This window comes from Schistocerca piceifrons, chromosome 2, assembly GCF_021461385.2.
Source record: "Schistocerca piceifrons isolate TAMUIC-IGC-003096 chromosome 2, iqSchPice1.1, whole genome shotgun sequence".
NCBI lineage: Eukaryota > Metazoa > Arthropoda > Insecta > Orthoptera > Acrididae > Schistocerca > Schistocerca piceifrons.
The window spans coordinates 544,586,566-544,613,091 of record NC_060139.1 but is presented as its reverse complement, the minus strand read 5'-3'; the positions used below and the strand labels follow the sequence as shown (position 1 = coordinate 544,613,091).

At 39.0% G+C, this 26,526-nt stretch overlaps 1 protein-coding gene across 4 annotated transcripts in view; it reads left to right on the top strand.

The window, feature by feature from the left end:
- The window catches only part of LOC124777486 (transmembrane channel-like protein 5), a 283,578-nt gene that overhangs the window by 105,248 nt on the left and 151,804 nt on the right, over positions 1-26,526 (top strand). For all 4 annotated transcript variants that reach the window (XM_047252924.1, XM_047252923.1, XM_047252925.1 and 1 more), the window contains exons 5-7: positions 2,612-2,763; positions 4,130-4,284; positions 14,459-14,520. In XM_047252924.1, coding sequence (XP_047108880.1) covers positions 2,612-2,763; positions 4,130-4,284; positions 14,459-14,520 — 369 coding nt within the window. The remainder of the gene's footprint in view (positions 1-2,611; positions 2,764-4,129; positions 4,285-14,458; positions 14,521-26,526) is intronic.

The following is a 26,526-nucleotide window of genomic DNA, read 5'->3' as shown; positions in this document are numbered from 1 at the left end:
TATTTCTGCTAACCATTGATAGCACCCATCCTCTTTAATAAAGTAAAACTTTTCTCATCCTCTTTAAAAAAGTGTAAAACTTTTCTGTTGGGGACCTGTAGTCTGTCAGAGCTGCAATCTTGTATGTTTCCTGCTGTGTCTGTGGTAGCAGAGACAAAACACAACAGTATCCCTCAATCTGTTTTTATTGGGGAAAACCAGTAAAGATGAACATTGCTGATGTTGACAAAGTAGTTGAAACAAAACACAATTTAAGCAAGAAACAAAGTATGGATCTTCCTTTGGATCTTGTAACAGAAGTCTGACAAAATAATGATGTTTTCCTCACAAATCTCTTGCTTGATAAAGTCCACCAAAGAAAAGATAGAAACAAAACTACTAGAGAGTGGTCAGCACAGCTTTACCACAAAGCTGTCCAGGGGGACAGACCACCATTACATGACACTCTTGAGTCACAGTCTGAAGCTATCACTGCTGATGATCTGGGACTACGAGCAGACCTGGCGCATGGATGTTGTGGCTGGGATGGCATATCCCTACAAGTCCGGGTGATGTGTCGAACTGCCTTCTGGCCAGCAGTGTGCCGGCTTATGAGGCTGGTTCGTGGTTGGATCTCCTGGGACTATTTTCGATCATGTGAGCGGCATAGGAAAATAGTTCACTTGTTGATGGCGACCTCTTGCACTGCTGTTGGTCTGCGGTGCTCGGGTAGCGGGCCCTGGCAGTCATTGGCTGAGACAATACAAGGCTGTCTGCAGCCTTAGCCATACCATAAACATTTGCTTTCATTTCACTCGCTATGATGAAGGCATCCCACATCTCTGATCTGTCATGTGGGATGCCGATGTCACAAGTGGACAGGATGGATGCTGCATTTCTATGTCTATTATTGAAGTAAGACTCAACGAGCTGTTCAGTGCAGTACTCATTAAGTGCATCATGTAAGACTTCATTCCACTTTTTGAGTGCATAGCTGCTCCTGCTTTCCTCATACTATGCCTACAATAATGTGAAGTTAATTTATAGTTATCTAGGTGCATCCATTCAGTTTCTATGTTTCTCAAATGAAGTTCTACTATACAGAGCACACGTGTAGAAATACTTCTAGATTTTTCAGTTTCAGAGTATTAACATGAGTCTCTCACAATTCTTGTTTAACAAGCGTATTAAGTTTTCATGGAAAATTTCAGGTGTGTTATGAGTGTTACCTATTGTGCTGACCAAGTTGTGGTTTTTTTTGTTTCTTTGCTGATCGTTGTAACTGTTTGTAGTTGTTCAGCAGGTATATCTATACTCTGGTTACACTGAATGTTTCTGGAAATTGTACGTGGAAGTAGAGCAACTTATTACCAGAAACAGTTCAGTTGCCAGAGACGGCAGTCGTGTGTGTGTGTGTGTGTGTGTGTGTGTGTGTGTGTGGGTTGCACTTGCATGAGTGTTTGTGTGCGTTTGTATTTTTGATGAAGGCCATACTGGCCAAAAGCTAATTTGTGACACTCTTTTTGTTGTGCCTATCTGCGACTCAGCATCTCCGCTATATGGTGAGCAGCAAATTACCTCTTCATAATATTGTTACATTCTATCCTGGATTTTCCGTTGATTATTACCAGAAACATTCAGATGTAGAACAGGCTGTGTGTTTTGTGACACATCAGTCACACCCATGTGTGATCTGAAGCTCTGTGTTTATAAAGCTCTTTCTAAGAACTGTGTGAATATTTATATTAAAGGATTGAAAAGTTCTGTTATCACATGGCAGGTAACAGTGCATTGTAAAGCTGTGTATGGGACTCAGTATTTAGAGAGAGAGTGTAGCTATTTTGTTTGAAAAACATCATTTTACTGTATAGAAAGTAAAGCTATTAATATGAGATTAAAGTAATTATTTAATATAACTGAGGAGACAGCAGTTTTTTTTTCTTTCAATGTAGCAGTGGTCTTTGTAACTGATCTGCTTAAATTTAACTGGCATCTTACTTTATTAAAACATACAGCTGTATACAGATTAGATTTTTAGGATTAGCTTGTCCATAGTTAATGCATACCTTGACTTTTCCCTCATCCCTAAAGGTTCTTCTGTATGGACCATGATGCTTTGTGATGAAGGGTAATATAGATTGTGCATAAATGCTGATGCTGACTTGATTAATCACTTGGAACATATTTATATTTGTATATTTGGCTATCTCATTGTAGATATGTAAAAGTGTTTGTCTATTTGTGAATACTGCTACATTTTTGTACTTTTCTTAATATTTCTACTTGAAAATCCTAGCACGGCATGTACATTTGCAAATAAGCAAAATTTGAAGATGGGTGCTTTATGTGCACAAATGGAATCTACTATTGACTTACATAGTTTCTGAATATAATAATTGTGTTGCACCATGAGAATTAGTAATATGTCCACAGAGAAAAATGAATATATTTCCAAGTGTCAGTCATAATGGCTAACTGCCATGACACTGAATTAAGTTTCTAAATTATCAGATACTTATTTTTAAAAAGAATATCTAAGCAATCCAAATATCCTCCTAAATATCTTAAATGTTTTTCAGTGGAAGTAACGTACATGTGTTTATATAAGCCTGAATTATTTTATTTATTTCAGCTCAACCTTGCTGCTAAAGATGTTATATATAGTGTGGAACTTTGGTACAGCAGCATAAAAGTCATTGAAGGACATTTCGGTAGCAGTGTGGCCACATACTTTAGATTCTTCCGCTGGCTTTTCATGCTCAATGTTGTTATTGCATTAATCAAGTAAAGTATCACCATATTTAAATTTTCATGTAAATACTTGTATGTACATTCATAGATGATATACAATATCAAAATAGATATACTGCTTTCATATGGAGAAACCAAGCATGTATCAATGTTTGTGGAAATTTCTGCATGGGTGTATTAACTTAAGTTTTAATGTAGTCCTTTTCCATGACATTGTTGAGGTAACAAATAAGAACAAGAAGTCCCTGTGGGGGTAGTATATGTTTTAATGCAAGTAAAATATCTGTGATGGCTGGTTTTGGTTGTGTTACTGTATGTTGCTTGTGGTGTGTAAAAACTGTGCACTGGACTAAGATTTGAACTCAGGTCACATTATTTCACGGACAATGTTCTACCAATTGCAACATCAAAGTACATCATGTTCGGATGGTACAATTGGTAGCACAGTGCCTGCTGAAGGCAGGGATGTGGATTAAAATTCTGATCCAGTTTTAGACATACAATAAAATAGCAACATATACTCTCCATAGAGTAACACAATTAATTCTTAATATTGATATTGCTGAAAACTTCATAGCCACTAACGGTTGACACACCGAACTGCTTGAACCATCTGTTCTCATATTATATGCCTAATCATTAATGTTAAGCCAAATGTTGTTACCTATTCTCATGACAAATTACGAAATACTGAAATAGGGGCTTTGATCTTCCCTCTGGTGTATCATGTGTATGAATGTTTCATGTAGGTGTCTGAGATAAATATACACCCGGTCTAATGGATACAGACCATGTTTGATGTTTTCAAGTAAGCTACTCAGCTTAAATTTTCATTTATATTTCATTCAAGTCTGTGTAATAAAATACACACTCTAGGCTTTACCACATAGAAGATGCATTGAATAGCAGAGTAGCATGTAGGAGAGAACTGCTTCTGGCTGAGTTTCAGTGAATCTGTACACACACACAGAACTAGTAGAGGGGAAGAAGGAAGCTCCTGAGAGAGAGAAGGAAAGAAAGGTACAGGTGAGATAGAACAGAATGGGAAAGCATTGGTGGTAACATGAAGTTAGTATGGGAGGATGGTGGGCATAGGGTGGTATAGGGTGAGAAAAGAAGCACCAAAACCTGTTGTAATCTATATTTATTTCCTAATCCGAAACTGACAATAGGTTTTCAATAATGCTGAAATTATGTGATAGGGCAACCCAGGGAACATATGAACATTCATCTACAATTAATTAAATTATATGTATAACAACCTACTAGTGGTGTGGTGGCACTACACTGGAAGTTGGTGACCCATAGACACAAACATGTATTCAAAGAGTTAAACTTTTTTACTGTCTTTAGTACATTAGATTCATTGTGAAAATTAAACTTTGCCTCAATTTTTCAGCCTCTTGTTTTTGGCAATCCCACAAAGCCTGTACAGTGCATATGATGAGGACGATGACACTATGAACAATACAGCAATGGAAAACAGGAGATCTCTCATACTTTTCAAGAGATTGAAAATTGGGGAAAGTGAAATCAACAGTGGTGAGATGACAAGTAAGTGTAAGATACAACAGATAGAATTATTTTTTCCAAAATATGATCTCATATTGGCATTCTCTCTCTCTCTCTCTCTCTCTCTCTCTCTCTCTCTCTCTCTCTCTCTCTCTCTGTGTGTGTGTGTGTGTGTGTGTGTGTGTGTGTGTGGGGTTTTGTGGAAAATCAGCACGGAGTTGTAGTCAGAAATTGGTAAGTTGGATGACAGCATTTGTATGTTTACAGTGCCGAGTTAGAGTAGTTCTTCTGAGTTTGCTTACAAGGCATGTTGTTGAGTGTAGTTATCACGATGAATGACATAACAACAAGATGAGCAACCAGTTAAACTTCAGTGTTAATTGAAATATTCAGTGAGAACATAACAAAACATATACTTGAAAGCCTGATAATTAATAATGAAGCCCATTTTCAAAAGAATGACACTGTAGAACAATCAAGAGCTGTTGTAATGAATATTTTTTTTCTGGAGAACTAGTTACAATGGAGACTTGTATGTGTAACAGGTGCTGAAGCTTAAAAAAATAATTATGTATAAAAGAATTCATTGCAGCTGTGCAGAACTCTTGTAGTAAAATATTTTAAGCCTACTTTCACATAAGTAAGTTTATTAGTGAGACAGCTAGTACAGTCGGGGACAAAAATAGTACAGAAGTAGTATAATGCATTTCATCTGTAGATGTAAGGTCCAAGGATGTTATTTAAGGATGAGAGCTTGCTCTTGTGCCAACAGCTATTAGAAGCCTTTAATTTTTACACATTCCTGCACGTAGACTCACTCTGGAAAGCCATTTGTTGTTTTTTGTATTAACCACAATCTTTTGAAATGTGACAGAAGATGAAAAATAATTTTCCTGTAAATATTTTGTTCTCATCATGTGTTCACAGCAGAGTTTGTCATCTTGTGCAAAACTCTTTATATACTCACAAGAAAACTATGAAAATAAAATTTGAAATTTTCAGATGTTCAAAAATAAATTAAAATTATAACTTATTAGCAATTATTTTTGCAACTTATGGTTCTGTCCTTGATTATCGTTGTTAGTAGTAAATGGAAATATAAGGGGTGATCAAAAACTTCCATTTGAAGGCCATACAGTCCAGGATGGGTACGCCAGCCAGTCAAAATTGCTGTGAGCATTGAGAAAATAATCCCCATTTGAAGATACCCATTTGGGAAAACATCATGTCCTGCTGTGTGAAGAAGTCAGTAACTGCCTGCTGCACATCCTTGTCTGACAGGATAATAATCCCATGGGGAGCAAACAGAACTATACAACATGTGCTCAAGTGTCTGTACTAGAGTTGGAATATTGTCTGTGTTACAGAATTTGCAATATGGGAAGCAGCAGAACCCCTTGGTGCACCATTCCACAATGGTGATTTTCGACAGACATGTTGCCTCATACACATTCTTCATTCTCCAATGGATGTCTACTGGGGTTTGCCCTTTCTCTGACAAGAAAAGAATAACAGAACACTGATCCTGTTTGGATGCATTTGATAATAACATTGCCATAGTTGATGTTACCACATTTACCACATGCTTATTGGAAAGACATGAATGCCACACTAATCCCTGCCTACATTTTGGTGCTTGTATACCTACATCGGAGTCATGATACATTGCATGTACTTTGCAGCTTTTGATTGCCTCTTATTATAGTAGTGAATAAGCCCCTATTATTTTATTTCTTTTCATAGACATCAATATATTTACGTAAATGGGAAACAGCTAGTATTTGTAAACAATTACTGTGGAAACAGAGGCATTTTACAAAGTAACTACATTGTCCATTGCTGCTGTTTTACATATAAATAGCAGCAAATAAACACATATTAATTTGTGCTTGATTAATATGTTTTGAGGACAAGTACATGACTGTGGAGCCCCTTCCTATTTTGCTGGTTGTTGCCCCACAGTATAAAAAAAAGTCATAGGCCAGTCCTCTTATGCTGAACCTGGAAACATCTTTCACTTTCACGTGAAAGTGTCTGTAATATGCACCTTGCTGCAACCATTTTCCCAAGTCACAAGCTACAAATGATGAAGCTGAGATCTGTGGAGTCCTGTGTGAGTGCTGTAATATTTGCAGAGGTCAAACAATTCACACTGTTACTGAGCGTTATGTTGACCACAATCATCACATAATGGAACACTGCCTGGGTCCTGGGATAAAATGGAATTTTAAAAGACTTAGTGTTGTGGCCCTTGTGTCATCATATTGGACTAGACGATGAAAGCAGCAGCAAAGATTGGGTTAAATTGTAGTAATATTATAGAGACCAGGAGTACATACCACTCACATAGCCTGTTTGTCCACCTCTGGAACACAATAGAGCAATGATCCTGCATGGCATGGATTCACTAAGTCCTTGGTAGGATTCCAGAGGTATGTGGCACCAGATGTTTACACACAGGTCCTGTAATTTGCATAAATTATAGGCCAGTGGTCTGTGGGCACATTGCTGGCAACCAATTGTATCCCATATGTGTACCATTGTGCTCGAATCAGGCGAATTTGGTGTCCAAAGCAGCAACTCGAGTTCACTACCGTGCTCCTCAAATCACTGTATCACATTTCTGGCCTTGTGCCATGGACTGCAGTTGTCCTGCTGAAGATGGCTTCGCAGTTGGGGAAAGGCATTGAGCATAAAGGGATGCAGATGGTGTGGTGTTCAGTAATGTTCTTACAATCCACAGCTACTACCACAGGCCCCATGGAAGCCCAGGTAAATGTCCCCACCAGCTCGCACCTGTGGTGCAGTGCATGTTTCGAGTACCCATTTGCCTAGATGATGGCGTATCCAGGCGTGACTGTTGACCTGGTGTTACAAGAAGTGTGATTCATCTGACCAGGTGACATTTTTCCAGCCATCCAAGTGCTCCAGAACACTTAAGACTACACCAGCATTATACTCAGTCATTACATCTGCCACAGAATTCTGCCTATCCTGCTTTACAGAGCAGGCGAGCCACCAGCGTGTGTGATGCTTGTTTCCAGGAAGCAAGCCATAGCAATCTGCTCTTTGTGTTTATTTTTAAAACCCACTTGACTTACTAATAAAATCTTCTTTGGTATCCTCACTATCTTCACCATTTATCACCTGATCATCGGTATAGTTTATCATCTCCCATTGATGTTCCGTTAGGGCTATATTACTACTTGATGTCTTTAATACTTCTTTGAGATGAATTTTAAACATCACAGGTGACAGTGAAAAACCCTGTTGATGACCTTTCTACTTTGGAATCCACATTATAACGCATTACTCACTTTCATTGAGTTGGTGCATCAACAAGGCTATAACTTATAGAGTGTATATAAAATGAATCATCCTATTTGGCACATTTATATTTCTGAAACTAATAAACATATAGAATGAATTTTGTTTCTTGATGAACAGGAAACTCAAAAAGTTTTTTTCATGCCTTCATAGGTGTTCCTACATTCCAGTAACCCTCCTGGCCTCAACTTTCAGTAGTCATTGTCCTCACCCATCCACCCCCTTCCCTGTTCCCATTCCAGTACTATACAGCCCTCATTCCACCATCGCACCCAGTCTTTATACTTATCTCTTTTTCCCCCTCCATCCCCCCTCTCCCACCTCTTCCCTGCATAATATTGTTGCATTCCATCCTGGATTTTCCATTGTTTGATAAATAAATAATAGTCATATGCTGTCAAATTTTAAACTACAATTTAAGAAGGTATTGCTTTTGTTGTTATACAGTAGTGTCATAATGTTGTTTGTTCACTTCTGTATTCAGTGTTGAAGTTAAGATGAAGTATGTAATTCCGTTGGCATTTCAGAGTCAAAATGAATCGTAACATTACACAGTATTTCTCATCCTCGGAGAATAAAAAGATTAAGTTGTTTCAGATTGGTGATGAAAACTGCAGAGGTGATGAAGGTGAGGTGAAGAACAGAAATGAAATAGCATGTGACAAAAATGTGCCATTCACATGCGGGCCTAATCTGTAAATAATGTCAGTTGTGATCTCCCTGACTTTTGGAGAGTGTAACAGAAAGATGATTTCTGTAAGAACAATTGGTGGTTGATAGTAAAACCAAGAACCTAGGGTGTAAAAGTTGTAAGAAAGTTGGGACACTAAGACCAGAAAGAAGTAAATAAGGAATGAAATTTTTGCAACAGTAGTAGACAATTTCAGTGTCATGCTATGGAGAAAGCAAAACACAAAAAGAATCCTTAAATGCTAAGAAAGTTCAGCCCATAAAGCTACTCTGAAAATACATGCAGCAAGTGAAAAATCTTTGGAACCTGACTGTGTTAATACTTTCAACACTGCCCTCTTTACACCCAGCACTTGGGTGTGAACTGGCATATTTAATGGATGTTTGAAATTAGATTGCAAAGAACAGAAACATCATAGGAATATGGTTCTTGCATCATTTAAAAGGAAAACATAAGAGCTTTGCATGAATGTGAGTTTATTTTACAATATAAAATACAAATGGTTGTTATAATTAAAAAAAGGTAACACAAAAATATCGTGGATAAAAAAGTTTTACATGATCTCTCTCTTGAGTAATGCCATTATTACTGTATCTAAATTTAAAACAAAATATCACTGGACTGTCTAACTGCAGGTACCTGTAAACTAGAGTATTTTAATAGTTCAGATGTAGTTAGCCTTTGTGTGAAAATCCTGGAAACACTGTGGGACGCAAAGACCAACGCCACAGTCCTTGCACCACCATCTACTTTCCTTCCTGATGCGCTTACCCGTCTCTTACTTCCCCCTGTGTGAACATACTTTGCAATACCTAGTAGTATTCACCTTGTTTGCAGTCGGTGGGACCTTCTCTGGAAACTGCCTTGCAAATGTCCTCTCAATTTGTGAGGATGAAACGGCTTGTTGCTGAAAAATATTTCTGCCCTTCTCAGCCAATTTCTTCCCCACTCTGTCAATAAAGTCTACTAGGGATACATTCTTCCTAGTGTTCTCTTTATATAAAGTAAAAGTGTTGACAGTTGACACTATAAACAGGTGGAAAAACAGCTTTTACCACAACTTCAAAGTTTTTTGGGCAAACGGATAATAGCTGGAGAACGGATCTGCTCTGTCAACCCCAGCTTTATTCTTATTGTAATCAATAATAGCGTCTGGCTTTACAATTTCTGCTATTCCACCTTTGGCCCTCACTTGAATACTATTGCTGGTAGAATTATGCTTTGTGGAAAGACAAAAAACATCTCGTATTGACTTCCACTTCACTGCCAAGAGATGGTGTTTCCTTTGAAAAACTATCTTTTTTTTTTTAGTTTTAGTGTTCTGAATATTCGTCGTAAACCTTTCCTGTTTTTCATTACAGTTCCCACTCCAAGAGCTTTATTTTCCCACAACATGTCCAAAAGAGATGGTCTGGTGTAGTGCCTATCCATATAAATGAAATGTCCTTTGCCAAAGTACTGTGAACATAGCCATTTACAAAGCCCTGGATACTATTATCAACACTGCCTGCAGAACCTGTATATACACCAAAGTTTAGCGTATAACCAGTTGATAATTCGCAGAGAGCATACAATTTTATTCCATATTTATTGGGTTTGTTTTTCATGTATACTCTGAAGCTTGTTCTACCACGAAAGGGAAACATTGCCTCATCTATTGTCAGATTCGTGCCTGGACGAAAACTAATTTCGATTTTATTCATAAAGAAATGAAACAAAGGCCTTACTTTGTGAAGTGGGTCGTGCTTTTCTTCGCCTCTGCTAATGAACATAGCATTGTCATACATCGACAGTGCAGCACAAAATCGATCGCGACTCAACAATTTACTTGCAAATCCTGTCTGCGGAAATAGGTCTGTTGACCAATAATCGCTGATTTTCAGCAATTTGACGACTCACATATGCAAAATAATACTGCAAGACCAGTAAATCTCTTGCAATTTTACTGCAGACCACTTATGACAGAGTTTATTTTCAGGCTACCTTTGCATTTCATTGTTGTAATAACGTTACCAGTGTACAGATTTGTTTCACTTTTGATGAGCCGAATAAGGTCGTCTCAAAGAAATAACTAAAATACCGAAGCTCCTCAGTGGCATCTGAAAAATGCGATGCTACGCCGACTACTTTCTGGAAATCCGGCAGTACTGGCTGATCGTCTAGTTCCGACCAATATTGCTCTTTGTGCTCAGTGAGCCACACACAGCCAGGTACCACAGATGGTGACTGATTGTCTGTACCATTGTCTGCAATAGAAACAAAATAATGCTAAGATTGGTACTAAAAGGTACTAAATGCAAGTGAAGTAATGAACATTACTCACAATACAAAATGTGGTAATGAACTCTTCACTTTATGAACAGTTGAGACATATACATACCTGAATCATCACTTGTACTTTTGCCTGGAGAGTACGAATCCTCTTTGTCAGAATCGTCAATTTCAGATCCTGCATCTCCATAAAGAATATCTAAGATCTCTGCCTCCGTCAACTCGCTGCGTGAAATTTTCACAATCGTAAACACCTGTGAATGAACTGCAGGTAACTTCGTCTTTGCAGTGCTCACATCCGCTCCCAGGATGAGATAGCCGATAAGTGCTTGCCTCTTGCGGAAGAAGAATGAAATACCTCCACATTACTTGACAAAACTGCTTCGGAGACGCGCAAAACGCACCTACGGAGCCAAATAAAGGCTCGCCCGTACAGTATACGGGCGCCGTCACCAACGTCAGGGCGGCCGCGCCTGTATGGCGTATGGGCACCGTGCTGTAAGTGTTAAAGCACTGGAGAATGTCGAGTCTGTAAAAGCTAATGTATTCAGAGCTGTCTGAAAGGTAACCAGAAGGAATCAGCAGGTAAATGACTTTGAATAAGAAATTTATTTTCAGAAATTAAATGGGCTGGGGAAGGGCTGTATTCTTCATTCCAGGTTTGCATATGTTGGCATATTAAGTCATGTTGCTGCAGAAATGAAAGCCACGGCCACCAAAAATATAATTGAATCACATAGCAAAATTTCCTTAACACCCGATGAAAGTTCACCAATCAGCCAATTATTGATTATTTGTACTTGAACAGTGTTACCTGATGAGATGGAACCAAGAAATATTTTCCTGGATTTGATTGAAATAGAATGCACAGCAGTTGAAGGTATATTCAATGCTGCAATGAAAAATTTAAAGGCTTCAGGTTTACACCAAGAGTTTTTGAATGAAAATCTCATTTCTGTTGCCACTGATGGTGTTGCATTTCTCTTGTGGGAAAAAGAAAGGTGCAATCACATTGCTGAAACAAGCTTTTCCACAGATTTTAAGTTGGCACTTTGCTAGTCATAAGCTAGGGCTATCTGTTTGGTGGTGTTGTAAGGAAAGGTTTTTTCAGAAATCAGTCATATTAAAACTTTCCTGGATAAGTCGTACTTCGTGTACCATCAGTCATGAAAAATGCAAGAGAACTGAGAAAACATGTGGAAGAACTTGAAAACAAATTCTTGGAATTGGCAGAGTCTTTGGGAATTCGGTAGGTTGCCTCTAGCTTTAGAAATGTTGCGGCAGTTTTGGTTATGTCATGAGGCACTAGTTTCACATTTTACTAGTGATGAGAGTGATATATCTGGAAACAGCACTTATAGGAAAACATATAAAGGACTGGTAAAGAAAATAACTGATATTGGCTGTATTTTGTGTCTGGCTGTAATGTACGATGTGCTACATGAGTTGTCTGACCTTAGCTTAGAACTGCAGGCTTGCAGTATCACTCTTCGTACTATTGCTAAAAAAATAAAAACATAACTCAAAGTGTTTCAAAAGAGAAATATAAACATAGGTACATATTACAATGAAACACTCAAAGCAAAGGAACAATTAGAGTTCAAGGGGATTACTCTTCAGACAGGAAATGAAAATAGTTTTAGTGCTAGACATAGTTACAGTGACCTAACACCATTTTATGAAAGATTATGAAAGTGAATGGCAGACAGACTTTTAAGTGATGAAGATGATATTTTTTCATGCACTGAACTGCTGGGTTCTTCTTACTGCCCTAACAATCGTGCAGTTACTTTTAGGAGGAAGAAAATATAAAAAAAGAAAGTCAGAGTTTCAGATTTCCTGAAATAAAAGTAGTTGTAGGTTTCCAAGAATTCGTAGAAGAAAATAAATATCCAGCTACTCTACTGCTTCTGATGAACATAATTCACAGATACCAATATCCACCAGTGAATGTGAGAGGGTATTTTCAGAAAGGAACCCTATGTAAACCCTGTTTAAGAGTATGACTACATCTGAAGACAGTAGCTAACTTGATGTTCATCAAACTGATAGGACCTCCTTTACAACTGTTCATCCCAACTCTTGATGTGATTTCTGAAAGGAAGACACCTGCTACAGAACAGCAAAAGTAAAAAGCCGAAGCAGGAGAAATATGATAGTAATATTGTAATGTAAATTTGGAACCTGCTTTAAACAACTACGTTCATCTCCAATGTACCTCATTTAACCTTAATTTTAGATATTATGCACTACTGGCCATTAAAATTGCTGCACCATGAAGATAATGTGCTACAGATGTGAATTTTAACCGACAGAAAGAAGATGCTGTGATATGCTAATGATTAGCTTTTCAGAGCATTCACACAAGGTTGGCGCAGGTGGCGACACCTGCAACGCGCTGACATGAGGAAAGTTTCCAACTGATTTCTCATACACAAACATCAGTTGACCGATGTTGCCTGGTGAAACGTTGTTGTGATGCCTCATGTAAGGAGTAGAAATGCATACCATCATGTTTCCGACTTTGATAAAGGTCGGATTGTAGCCTATCGCGATTGCGGTTTATCGTATCGTGACACTGCTGCTCGCGTTGGTCGAGATCCAATGACTGTTAGCAGAATATGGAATCGGTGGGTTCAGGAGGGTAATATGGAATGCCGTGCTGGATCCCAACGGCCTCGTATCACTAGCAGTCGATATGACAGGCATCTTATCCGCATGGCTGTAACGGATTGTGCAGCCACTTCTCGATCCCTGAGTCAACAGATGTGGATGGTAGCAAGACAACAACCATCTGCACGAACAGTTCGATGACATTTGCAGCAGAATGGACTATCAGCTCGGAGACCATGGCTGCGGTTCAAAACGCTGCATCACAGACAGGAGCACTTGCGATGGTGTACTCAACGATGAACCTGGGTGCACGAATGGCAAAACGTCATTTTTTCGGATGAATCCAGGTTCTGTTTACAGCATCATGATGGTCGCATCCGTGTGTGGCGACATCGCGGTGAACGCACATTGGAAGCATGTATTCGTCATCGCCATACTGGCGTATCGCCCGGCGTGATGGTATGGGGTGCCATTGGTTACATGTCTCGGTCACCTCTTGTTCACATTGATGCACTTTGAACAGTGGACATTACATTTCAGATGTGTTACGACCCGTGGCTCTACCCTTCATTCAATCCCTGCGAAACCCTACATTTCAGCAGGATAATGCACGACCGCATATTGCAGGTCCTGTATGGGCCTTTCTGGCTACAGAAAATGTTCAACTGCTGCCCTGGCTAGCACATTCTCCAGATCTCTCACCAATTGTCTCGTCAATGGCGGCCGAGCAACTGGCTCGTTACAGTACGCCAGTCACTACTATTGATTAACTGTGGTATCGTGTTGAAGCTGCATTGGCAGCTGTACCTGTACACGCCATCCAAGCTCTGTTTGACTCAATGCCCAGGTGTATCAAGGCCGTTATATTACGGCCAGAGGTGGGTGTTCTGGGTACTGATTTCTCAGGATCTATGCACCCAAATTGCGTGAAAATGTAATCACATGTCAGTTCTAGTATAATATATTTGTCCAATGAATACCCGTTTATCATCTGCATTTCTTCTTGGTGTAGCAATTTTAATGGCCAGTAGTGTATATAAATCTGAATCACTTGCTTACATTCAGGTGCATGTCAAAAGTATGTTATAATTTCTTACAGCTATAGTTTGTAAACATAAGGCAATGGTACAGCATCAGTTGACTTTCTTCCAGAAAATTGGTACTGAGAATGAGAAAACAAATGATTTACTGTTAAGTGTTCCATTTTTATGTGAATATTTGCTGTGAAATGATCATATTGAAAGTACCTAAGCAGCAAAATCATACTTTATTTTTTGTCATTTTTGTCTTTGATTGTAAACTTCTACTTTCCAGTTTTCACTACACTGAGCTCAAGTTCTGAGTACTTCTCATTTGCTGATATTTTTGTTGGTGAGGTGAGTAGTTAATACAGTTTGATTGCATATTCAGACTTATATATCTAGTGTATCAATTTATTTTTTTTCGTGTTAAGTTTAATGAAAATATTGCTGGATTCTTTCAGTAATGCACACACTGTTTCAGGGAATGAACCAATATGATAGGCACACTGCTAAAGTATACTGATGGGGAAGATGGAAGTAACCAATCACTTACTGGTTTTGAATTTTCTTTCTTTCTTTTTCTTTTTTTTTTTTTTTTTTTTTTTTTTTTTCATGGCTATTTTTAAGCTTTCGCATCCGTCTTCAAATGGAACACAACTTTTAAGATTCAGTAAACCATATTATTACATTTCATGCTTTTACTGCCCTGTACAAAGGAGCTGTCATTATTTTTCGCTGTTGTATTCACATGCCGCACATAAGGTTACAACACAAGTAAAGAGAAGTCTACTTGCTTCTATATCCACTTAAAAGTTTTAGACAATGACTTATCCATTGTTTCACATTAAGCTTGAAGTTCATATATATGCACAACTCTGATGTGTATGTAACTTTCACCATACAGTCGTATTACAAACTAAAGGTGGAATTTCAGGCGTAACCTGAAAAGCCTACAGAGGCTTAGAATGTGAAGTAGTCCAAGGAAGTAATCAAATCATATAAATAGATGTAATGAACATTTTTAAATTCACTAAGTTTTAATAGAATTACTGGAACATTCAGTACCCAGTACTGTGACAGGGTATGCTGTCTGTCTTTCATTTTTGAACATATTGGCTAATGTTGCATATATGAGCTCAAAAATGTTAGAGAAAATATAAAGTTTGTGTTTAATATCCCATCACTGCTGAGATCCCATGAGATTGATGATCCAGGGATAGTCTAGTATATTTAAATCAGTGTGTCCAGAAGAAAAATTAGTTCTCTTAAATATGAAGCCAGTGTTAAATCACCGTGTCTGACTAAATTTAAATAGAGGAATGGGTGAACAAATGTATTAGACAGTTTTAACTTTAGTGCCTTCAGTGAACAAAGATTCTTCAATAGAACGAAACATTATTTCAGATAGAAAATAAATACATTAACTACATTAACTGTTTCGTAAATATATGTATACAGCTTTCCATAGAATGTCATATTAGTTTTAATAATTTTATGACAACTTCTGATAACTTTTTAGTTGTTTATTGTGGAAACCTTGTGACACGAAATGTTGTTGAATCCCATTGTTAAAACAGTACCTTACAATCTCTATTCCTGAGTTGTTCTTCAGTTTAATCGATATTATTGTTTGAAATTTCGTATTATACCTAATTTTAGATCTTAAGCTGTTTCTGTTAACAAGTACTATTACCAAAGCAGTAACTTATTATTTCAGTTAGCATGGTGATAACTTGAGATTGGTAGAAAGTTTCAGGACTAACAAAAATGGAAAAATGATTAATGATACACAGAACCAAAAAGGAAAATATGTGCTACACATTGTTGCTAACATGACTGATTGTAGGTTCAAATACGGAATTTTCAAGTGACTCAATTTATTATTTCAACAATGGACAGTGCCTGCATCAGAAGTTAGCCAAACTGTTTAGCCCTAGTGAAGCCACAGATTAAAATATTTTAGGTGAACTACACGGTTAAAGTGATCCATGAGATGAATAATAATTGTTCTGTCAAATTAAGAATTTTGTCATCAATACTTAGTATAATTTGCAGAAATCTTGTGAAATACAGACACCAGGTTCTGAACAAAACAAGCTTTGCGTTTGTTCTTCAGTTTATTGTTACAACTTCATACTCGTTCACTGGTGATTTCCTAATAAGAGAGCTGCAAAAATGGTAATTTCCTATCTGAAACATCTTATGAGAGATACATAGCACTGACAGTTTTTGCGGAGTTGGGGGAGGCTATTGATCGAATTCAATGAATCATACATATTGTTTACTTAAAGTGACAAAAGGAAAGCCATGAAAAGCTGAGACTCCAGTGGCTGGATCAGAACTTCGAGTCTTCCGTACGTTTTAGTAAAGTCCTGTGAAATGAGACACAAGCAGTTAGAGATCATGATGAAGTTGCATAGGAAAGGAAGAATCACACTTAAGATAGATATTGCTCGTCACTGTTTGTCTCAAAGAAATGTACAAGCACTAGGAGGTCAAAATGAAGGAAAACTCAGAACAATGTACAGAGTAAATATGTGAGTGCTAGTTGGAAGACATCCAGTGTGATGTAGAACTACCTTTTCTTTTAGATTTGATGTTCAACTGTTCAGATTATTTTTTCTGAAAAAAATGCGGTATATCACTTAATGTTTTTGGGAGGTGTGTGAAGTATTTCCTTTGAAAATTTTGAACTAGATTCCAAAAATGCAAATGTAAAATCCATTTACGATTTGTTTCTAAAGAATGAGTTTCCTTTCAAACTACTGACATAAGGAACATAATATGATAGAATCTAAATGTATCATAATGTTATTGAAAGAAGTTATTCTGCGAATAGCTGTAAAAAAATAATTGTTGTGATTGCAGTTTTGATGTTTGGACTTTTTCATGCATTCAAAAAGCAAACAGTCACCAAATAAGATACACTGTAAATGAAAGTAAATAAATGGAAATGTACAACTGAAAACATGAAGGTACTCACATGGGGTGTTAAAGCCCACTCTACAGCAGCAACACAGTTCCCAGTAGTAGAAATCCAGTTATGTATGGTGGTATAAGTATACCCACTCTTCCACACACCTTGGAGCATGAACCACATGGCATGCACAGTAATGGCTATCATCTTGGGTAAAAATAAAAATTATGTTGAGAATGTTGTAACTGAATGCTACTATTAATTCTGTCCAAACACACACAGTATCAGAAAAGTGATATTATTGACATGGTTCTTTAGAAGGGGGTGATTGGCTGCTTACTAATTGAACACTTGCATGAAAGGGTGGCACAATAAAAGAGATGTGCCAACATAATAAGAAATCATGGGTAATAATTAATAGTCTATTGTGAAATAGTACTTAACTTTGGTACAATCAAACAGTGGAAAATCTGGGTTGGAATAATGACAATACTATGAGAAGGATGGATGCTACTCACCAAATAGCAGAGATGCTGAATCACAGAGAGGCACAACAAAAAGATTTGTGGAGGAACAGAGGCCTGTTTAAAGCTGAAATGGGAAGAGGGAAGGGGCTGATGGGTAAGGACAATGACTAATGAAGGATGAGGACAGGAGGGTTATGGGCAAATAGAATATATTGCATGGAGAGTTCCCACTGCACAATTAAGAAAGATGGTGTTGGTGGGAGGATCCAGATGGCACAGGCTGTGTGAAGCAGTCATTGAAATGAAGAACATCATGTTGGGTGGTGTGCTCAGCAACTCGGTGTTCCAGTTGTTTCTTGGCCACAGTTTGTTGGTGGCCATTCATGTGGACAGACAGCTTGTTGGTTGCCATTCCCATATAGAATGCAGCACAGTGGTTGCAGCTTAGTGCGTAGATCACATGACTGGATTCACAGGTACTCCAGCATTTGATGTGACTGGAGTATGTGGTGATGGTGGGGGTATGAGTGGGACAGGTCTTGCATTTAGGTTTATTAAATGGCTACGAGCCATGAGGCAAGAGGTTGGGAGCAGGGTTTTTGTTGGGATTGATGAGGATATTGTGTAGGTTTGGTGGGCAACGGAATACCACTGCGTGGTGGAAGGATGGTGAGTAGGACATTCCTCATTTCAGGGCATGACGAGAGGTAGCCACAACCCTAATGAAGAAAATGATTCAGTTGCTCCAATCCTGGGTGGTACTGAGTTACAAGGTGAATGCTTCTCTGTGGCCAGACCCAGGAGGGTGGGGGCGCTTGGGAGGTGGTGGGTGACTGGAGGGATAAAGCATGGGAGATCTGCTATTGTACAAAGTTGAGAGGGCAGTTGTAGTCTTTGAAGGCCTCAGTGAGACTTTGGTATATTTCGAGAGGAACAACTCGTTACTACAGAAGCAATGGCCATAGGTGGCTAGGCTGTGTGGGAAGGACTTCTTGGTATGGAATGGGTGGCAGCTGTCGCAGTGGAAGTATTGCTGGTGGTTGATAGGTTTGATACAGATGGAAGTATTGATGTAGCCATCTTTGAGGTGGAGGTCGGCATCGAGGAAGGTGGCTTGTTGGGTTGACTAGGACCAGGTGAAACAAGAGGAGGAGAAGGTGTTGAGACTCTGGAGAAATATGGATAGGGTGTCCTCACCCTCAATCCTGATCACAAATATGTTATCAGTGAATCTGAACCAGGTGAGGGGTTTGGGATTCTGGGTGATGTGTTATAAGGACAACTCCAATCTGTGCAGTTCAGAAATGCTGGTGGTGGAGGGGAGGATCCAGATGGCTTGGGTGATGAAGCAGTCAATGAAATCAAGCATGTTGTATTCAGCTGCATATTGTGCTACAAGGTGGTTACTTTGCTCTTGGCAGCAGTTTGGTGGTGGCTGTTCATCCCGGTGGACAGGTGGTTAGTAGTCATACCAGTACACCCAGTCTTCATTCCTTCACAGCCTAAACACCTTCTCTGCCATCTATTTCACCTGATCCTCACCAACCCAGTGTGCCACCTTCCTGGACATTGACTTTCTTCTCTCTGATGGCTCCATCCATACACCAAAAAATTCCTCACATAGGGCCTGCGGATAGTGTATATGTAGTGACAAGAACTCCCCTACCCAGTATGCTAAGGGTCTCACTAAGGCCTTCACAAACAGGCACTATTCCCCCAGACTTATTCCACAGACAGATCTTCCATGCCATTTCTCCTCACAGCCCCAATCATCCCATCACCTCCAAGAACCAGCCACAAAGGAGTACCTCCTTCATCACTTAGTACAACCCTGGACTGGAGCAACTGTACCACATGCTTTGCCACGGCTTTGATTACCTATCATCATGCCCTGAAATGAGAGACATCCTACACAAGATCCTTCCCAACCCTCCTAAAGTAGTGTTCTGTTGCCCACCCAACCTCCAAATCCTGTTCCATCCCTATGCCACTCCCAACCACAGCCCACAAGCATCATATCCCTGTGGAAGACTGAGGTGCAAGACCTGCCCAATCCATCCATCCAGCACTTCCTATTCCAGTTCTGTCACAAGCTTATCCTAACCCATCAGAGGATCGGTCACATGGGAAAGCAGCCATGTCCATATACCAGCTCTGCTGAAATCACTGCACAGCTTTTTGTATTGGTGTGACTATCACCCAGCTGTCCACCAGCATGAACAGCTACTGCCAAATTGTGGCCAAGAGCAAAGTAGACCACCCTGTGGCACCACAGGCAGCTGAACATAATGCTTGATTTCAGTGCCTGCCTCCCCTCCACCATTAGCTTTTCTGAGCTGCACAGATGGGAGTTATCTTTACAACTCACCACTCCTGAAATCATCCCAACCTCAACTTATGGAAACATACCGTCCCCACACCCTCCACCCAACAGTTTTCATCCTGTCTGTCCTATATTCTCCTCCCTATTCGTATCTCCTGCCCTCTTTGTATGCCACCTTCTGCCGATGCAGCCATCCATCTTACCCTGCTCCTATATTTTGTTTTTTTTTGTTCATTCCTCCCCCCCCCCCCCTCCCGCTCTCCTCCTTCCCACCTCCATGCCCAACAGCCACAGCTTCCCAACACTGTGCCTGTTGGCAGTCTAGCCACTGCACACTCCATCAGACTCTTCTCTCCTCCCACCCGTATGTTGCTGTCCCTTCTCTTCCCCACCCCACCTCTTCCTGATTGCTGCTTCCATTCCACACGACATTTGCATTGTCATCCAAGCTGCTGTAGATGGCAGTCAAGTACATCTGAGGTGTGCTTTCTTGTGTGTGTATATATGGTTATAATAGAGGGAAACATTCCACGTAGGAAAAATATATCTAAAAACAAAGATGATGTGACTTACCAAATGAAAGTGCGAGTGTGTGTGCGAGTGTATACCCGTCCCTTTTTCCCCCTAAGGTAAGTCTTTCCGCTCCCGGGATTGGAATGACTCCTTACCCTCTCCCTTAAAACCCACATCCTTTCATCTTTCCCTCTCCTTCCCTCTTTCCTGATGAGGCAACAGTTTGTTGCGAAAGCTTGAATTTTGTGTGTATGTTTGTGTTTGTTTGTGTGTCTGTCGACCTGCCAGCACTTTCATTTGGTAAGTCACATCATCTTTGTTTTTATATATATATATATATATATATATATTGTGTGTGTGTTTCTTTTTCTGGTGAAGGTTGTGGCTGAAAGTTAATGTGTAAGTATCTTTTAACTGTGCCTGTCTACAGCTTAACATATCATGTTTATGGTAAGTAGTAATCCATCTTTTTCTTAAATTGTTGTTATTGTAATTTGTAAAAGATGGTGAGTAGGAATTATTAACTCAAGACTGTATGCTGTTTTATTTCAAATATTTATAAATGCTTATCATGTAGCCATGTTTACAAATTAATTTATGAATTAAAATGACTTGTTCCACATCGTTACTATGTATCGTGCAAAATGACCCATGGAACATGAAACTAAGTAACTAGCTTGGTGACTTGTTTGCTCACAGAATGCTTGGCAATGACAAAATGTCAAAAATTTCAGTTGCAATAAATATTTCTAACATCCATATGCATATTGATTACTCGCAATAAATTTATTATCTCACAACATACTACAAATATGTATGAAGTTACCAAATGTTTTAATTGTGAAAGAGGTAGTACTGAAACTAAATATATTTGCAAGGTAACTTGACTATTAACTTCACTTCAGGCACAAGTCTAGGTCTTTTAAGTAGCTGAACATGAATACCTGTGTGAATATTAAAACTATTTGAAACATGAAGAGCAAAATCTTATTGAAATAAGTAAATTTAGATATGATCTCAAGAGATTGTAGTGAATGAGTTTGGAGTGGTGCAAGGCAGACACTGAATCTTCAGCTTTTTGCACTTTAAGCCATTCTTCCACTGAAGAACAGAACCACCGTGAAAACAGGAAAACTGAAGTAGAAGATCTCCAAGTACTGAATGGGAAGGGGAAGAAGCTCCAAAACCTAAACCAAATTGATTTTTAGCCACATTCACACAAATCTTACTTTGCCAAGCACTCTTACAAAATAAAAACTGCTATTAATATTATCTGTACTTATTTGTGATGAAATGGCAAAAAATAAGTTAAGAAGTCTATTTGTTAGTGTTATGACTATCTTTGCCAGAAAATGTTAATGGTACTACTTTTTTCCTTAGTACTCATGTTCCGGATGTAATTGAAGGTAAGCCCTAACAGCCGGCTCATAGTCTATGTTGTTAGTGATAATTGTTTTGTTGAATCAGATCATCCATAGAAAGGGCATAATAATCAGTAGATTTGAATCAGTGTTATTAATTGAAACTTTTATTTTTTGAAAACATGCATGCTCATGCTCTTACAAGTGGGCAATGTATTCAGCATTTTATGCTGCTGTATTAATTTTTCTTATTTGGTACACTGAGAATATTTGATTTGGTGAAACATATTTGTATGTGGCTGGAGCAGAAACCATACAATTAAACTTCTTTTAGTGATCATAAACATCCTTGTTATGGTTGTTGTTGTTGTTGTTGTTGTGGTCTTCAGTCCAAAGACTGCTTTGATACAGCTCACCATGCTACTCTATCCTGTGCAAGCATTTTTATCTCCGAGTAACTACTGCAACATATGTCCCTCTGAATCTGCTTGCTGTATTCATCTCTTGGTCTTGCTCTATGATTTTAACCACCCACACTTCCCTCCAATACTAAATTGGTGATCCTTCGATGCCTCAGAACATGCCTATCAAGCAATCCCTTCTTTTAGTCAGGTTGTACTACAACTATCTCTTCTCCCCAATAATGTTCAGTACCTTCTTATTATTTACGTGATCTACTCATCTAATCTTCAGCATTCTTTTGTAGAACCACACTGCAAAAGCTTCTATTCTCTTCTTGTCCAAATTGTTTATTATCCATGTTTCGCTTTGATACATGGCTGCACTCCATACAAATACTTTCAGAAAGAACTTCCAAGAGTCTTAAATCTATACTCGATGTTAATAAATTTCTCTTCTTCAGAAACACTTTTCTTGTCATTGCCAGCCTACATTTTGTATCCTCCCTGTTTCGACCATCATCAGTTATTTTGGCTTCCCAAATAACAGAACTCATTACTACTTTAAGTGTGTCATTTTCCAATCTAATTCCCTCAGCATCAGTGGATTTAATTCAACTACGTTCCATTGTCTTCATTTTGATTTTGTTGATGTTCATCTTACATCCTCCTTTCCAGATACTGTACATTCCATTCCGTTCAACTGCTCTTCCAAGTCCTTTGCTGTTTCTGACAGAATTATAAAAAGTCATTGGCAAGCCTCAAAGTTTGTATTTCCTATCCCTCGACTTTAATTCCTACTCCAAATTTTTCTTTCGCTTTCTTTACTGCTTGCTCAGTATACAGATTGAATGACATCGGCGATATGCTACAACCCTGTCTTACTCCCTTCTCAACCACTGCTTCTCTTTCATGCTCCTCAATTCTCATAACTGCCATCTGGTTTCTGTACCAGTTGTTAATAGCCTTTTGCTCCCTTTATTTTACCCTTGCTACCTTTTGAATTTGAAAGAGAGTATTCCAGTCAACATGGTCTGAAACTTTTTCTAAGTCTACAAATGATAGAAACGTAAGTTTGCCTTTCCTTGACCTACCTTCTGTGAGAAGTCTTAGGATCAGTAATGCCTTGCATGTTCATACGTTTTTCTGAAATCCAAACTGGTCTTCCCCGAGGTTGGCTTCTATGAGTTTTTTCCTGTCTTCTGTAAAGGATTCGTGTTGGTATTTTCCAGCCATGACTTATTAAACTGACAGTTTAGCAATTTTCACACATGACAGCACCTGCTTTCTTTGGAATTGGGATTATTATATTCTTCTTGAAGTCTGAGGGTATTTCGCCTATTTTGTACATCTTGCTAACCAGAATGCTGAAGATTAGACGAGTAGATCACATAACTAATGAGGACGTATTGAATAGGATTGGGGAGAAGAGAAGTTTGTGGCACAACTTGACTAGAAGAAGGGATCGGTTGGTGGGACATGTTCTGAGGCATCAAGGGATCACCAATTTAGTACTGGAGGGCAGCGTGGAGGGTAAAAATTGTAGAGGGAGACCAAGAGATGAATACACTAAGCAGATTCAGAAGGATGTAGGCTGCAGTAGATACTGGGAGATGAAGAAGCTTGCACAGGATAGAGTAGCATGGAGAACTGCATCAAACCAGTCTCAGGACTGAAGACCACAACAACAACAACAGCTCACCAGAGTGAAGAGTTTAGTCATTGCTGGCTCTCCCAAGGCTATCAGTTGCCCTAACAGAATGTTGTCTACACTTGGGGCCTTGTTTTGACTTAAGTCTTTCAATGTTGTGTGAAATTTTACACACAGTATCATACCTCCCTTCTCATCTTCCTCTATGTCCTCTTCCATTTCCTTAATATTGCCCTCAAGTACATCTCCCTTGTATAGACCCTCTATATACTCCTTCCACCTTTCTGCTTTCCTTTCTGTGCTTAGGACTAGTTTTACGTGGCAGCTCTTGATATTCATACAGGTGGTTCTTTTTGCTCCACAGGTCTCTTTAATTTTCCTACAGGCAGTATCTGTTTTACCCCTAGTGATACATGCTTCTACATCCTCTCGTTTGTCCACTAGTCTTTCCTGCTTATCCATTTTGCACTTCCTGTTGATCTCATTTTTGAGATGTTTGTGTTCCCTTTTGCTTGCTTCATTTATTCCATTTTTATATTTTCTCTTTTCATTGATCAAATTCAATATCCCCCCCATGCACCACAGACCTTGCCGTTGGTGGGGAGGCTTGCGTGTCTCAGCGATACAGATAGCTGTACCATAGGTGCAACCACAATGGAGGGGTATCTGTTGAGAGGCCAGGCAAACATGTGGTTCCTGAAGAGGGGCAGCAGCCTTTTCAGTAGTTGCAGGGGCTACAGTCTGAATGATTGACTGATCTAGCCTTGTAACAGTAACCAAAACGGCCTTGCTGTGCTGGTGCTGCGAACGGCTGAAAGCAAGGGGAAACTACAGCCGTAATTTTTCCCAAGGGCATGCAGCTTTGCTGTATGGGTAAATGATGATGATGTCCTCTTGGGTAAAATATTCCAGAGGTAAAATAGTCCCCCATTTGGATCTCCGGGCGGGGACTACTCAGGAGGATGTTGTTATCAGGAGAAAGAAAACTGACGTTCTATGGGTCAGTGTGTGGAATGTCAGATCCCTTAATTGGGCAGGTAGGTTAGAAAATTTAAAAAGGGAAATGGATAGGTTTGAAGTTAGATATAGTGGGAATTAGTGAAGTTCGGTGGCAGGAGGAACAAGACTTTTGGTCAGGTGAATACAGTGTTATAAATACAAAATCATAGGGGTAATGCAGGAGTAGGTTTAATAATGAATAAAAAAATAGAAAGTGGGTAAGCTACTACAAACAGCATAGTGAAAGCATTATTGTGGCCAAGATAGATACGAAGCCCACAGTAGTACAAGTTTATATGCCGACTAGCTCTACAGATGACGAAGAGATTGATGAAATGTGTGATGAGATAAAAGAAATTATTCAGATAGTGAAGGGAGATGAAAATTTAATAGTCATGGGTGACTGGAATTTGATAGTAGGAAAAGGAAGAGAAGGAAACATAGTAGGTGAATACGGAATGGGGGTAAAGAATGAAAGGGGAAGCCGCCTGGTAGAATTATGCACAGAGCAAACATAGCTAACACTTGGTTCAAGAATCATAAAAGAAGGTTGTATAAATGGAAGAAGCCTGGAGATACTGACAGGTTTCAGATAGATTATACAATGGTAAGACAGAGATTTAGGAACCAAGTTTTAAATTGTAAGACTTTTCCAGGGGCAGATGTGGACTCTGACCACAATCTATTGGTTATGAAGTGCAGATTAAAATTAAAGAAACTGCGAAAAGGTGGGACTTTAAGGAGATGGGACCTGGGTAAACTGAAAGAACCAGAGGTTGTAGAGAGTTTCAGGGAGACCATAAGGGAACAATTGACAGGAATGGGGGAAAGAAATACAGTAGAAGAAGAATGAGTAGCTTTGAGAGATGAAAGAGTAAAGGCAGCAGAGGATCAAGTAGGTAAAAAGATGAGGGCTAGTAGAAATCCTTGGGTAACAGAAGAAATATTGAATTTAATTGATGAAAGGAGAAAATATAAAAATGCAGTAAATGAAGCAGGTAAAATGGTATACAAACTTCTCAAAAATGAGATCAACAGGAAGTGCAAAATGGTTGAGCAGGGATGACTAGAGGATGAATGTAAGGATGCAGAAGCATGTATCACTAGGGATAAGATAAACACTGCCTACAGAAAAATTAAAGAGGCCTTTGGAGAAAAGAGAACCACTTGCATGAATATCAAGAGCTCAGATGGAAAACCAGTTCTAAGCAAAGAAGGGAAAGCAGAAAGGTGAAAAGTTTGACAGAGCATTGAAAGACGTGAGTCGAAACAAGGCCTCGGGAGTAGACAACATTCCATTAAAACTACTGATAGCCTTGGGAGAGCCAGCCCTGACAAAATTACACCATCTGTTGTGCAAGATGTATGAGACAGGTGAAATACCCTCAGACTTCAAGAAGAATATAATAATTCCAATCCCAAAGAAAGCAGGTATTGACAGATGTGAAAATTACCGAACTATCATTTTAATAAGCCACAGCTTCAAAATAGTAACACGAATTCCTTACAGACGAGAGGAAAAACTGGTAGAAGCCAACCTCGGGGAAGATCAGTTTCGATCCCGTAGAAATGTTGGAACACAGGAGGCAATACTGACCTTAAGACTTATCTTAGAAAATATATTAAGGAAAGGCAAACCTACATTTCTATCATTTGTAGACTTAGAGAAAGCTTTTGACTGTGTTGACTGGAATACTCTCTTTCAAATTCTAAAGGTAGCAGGGATAAAAT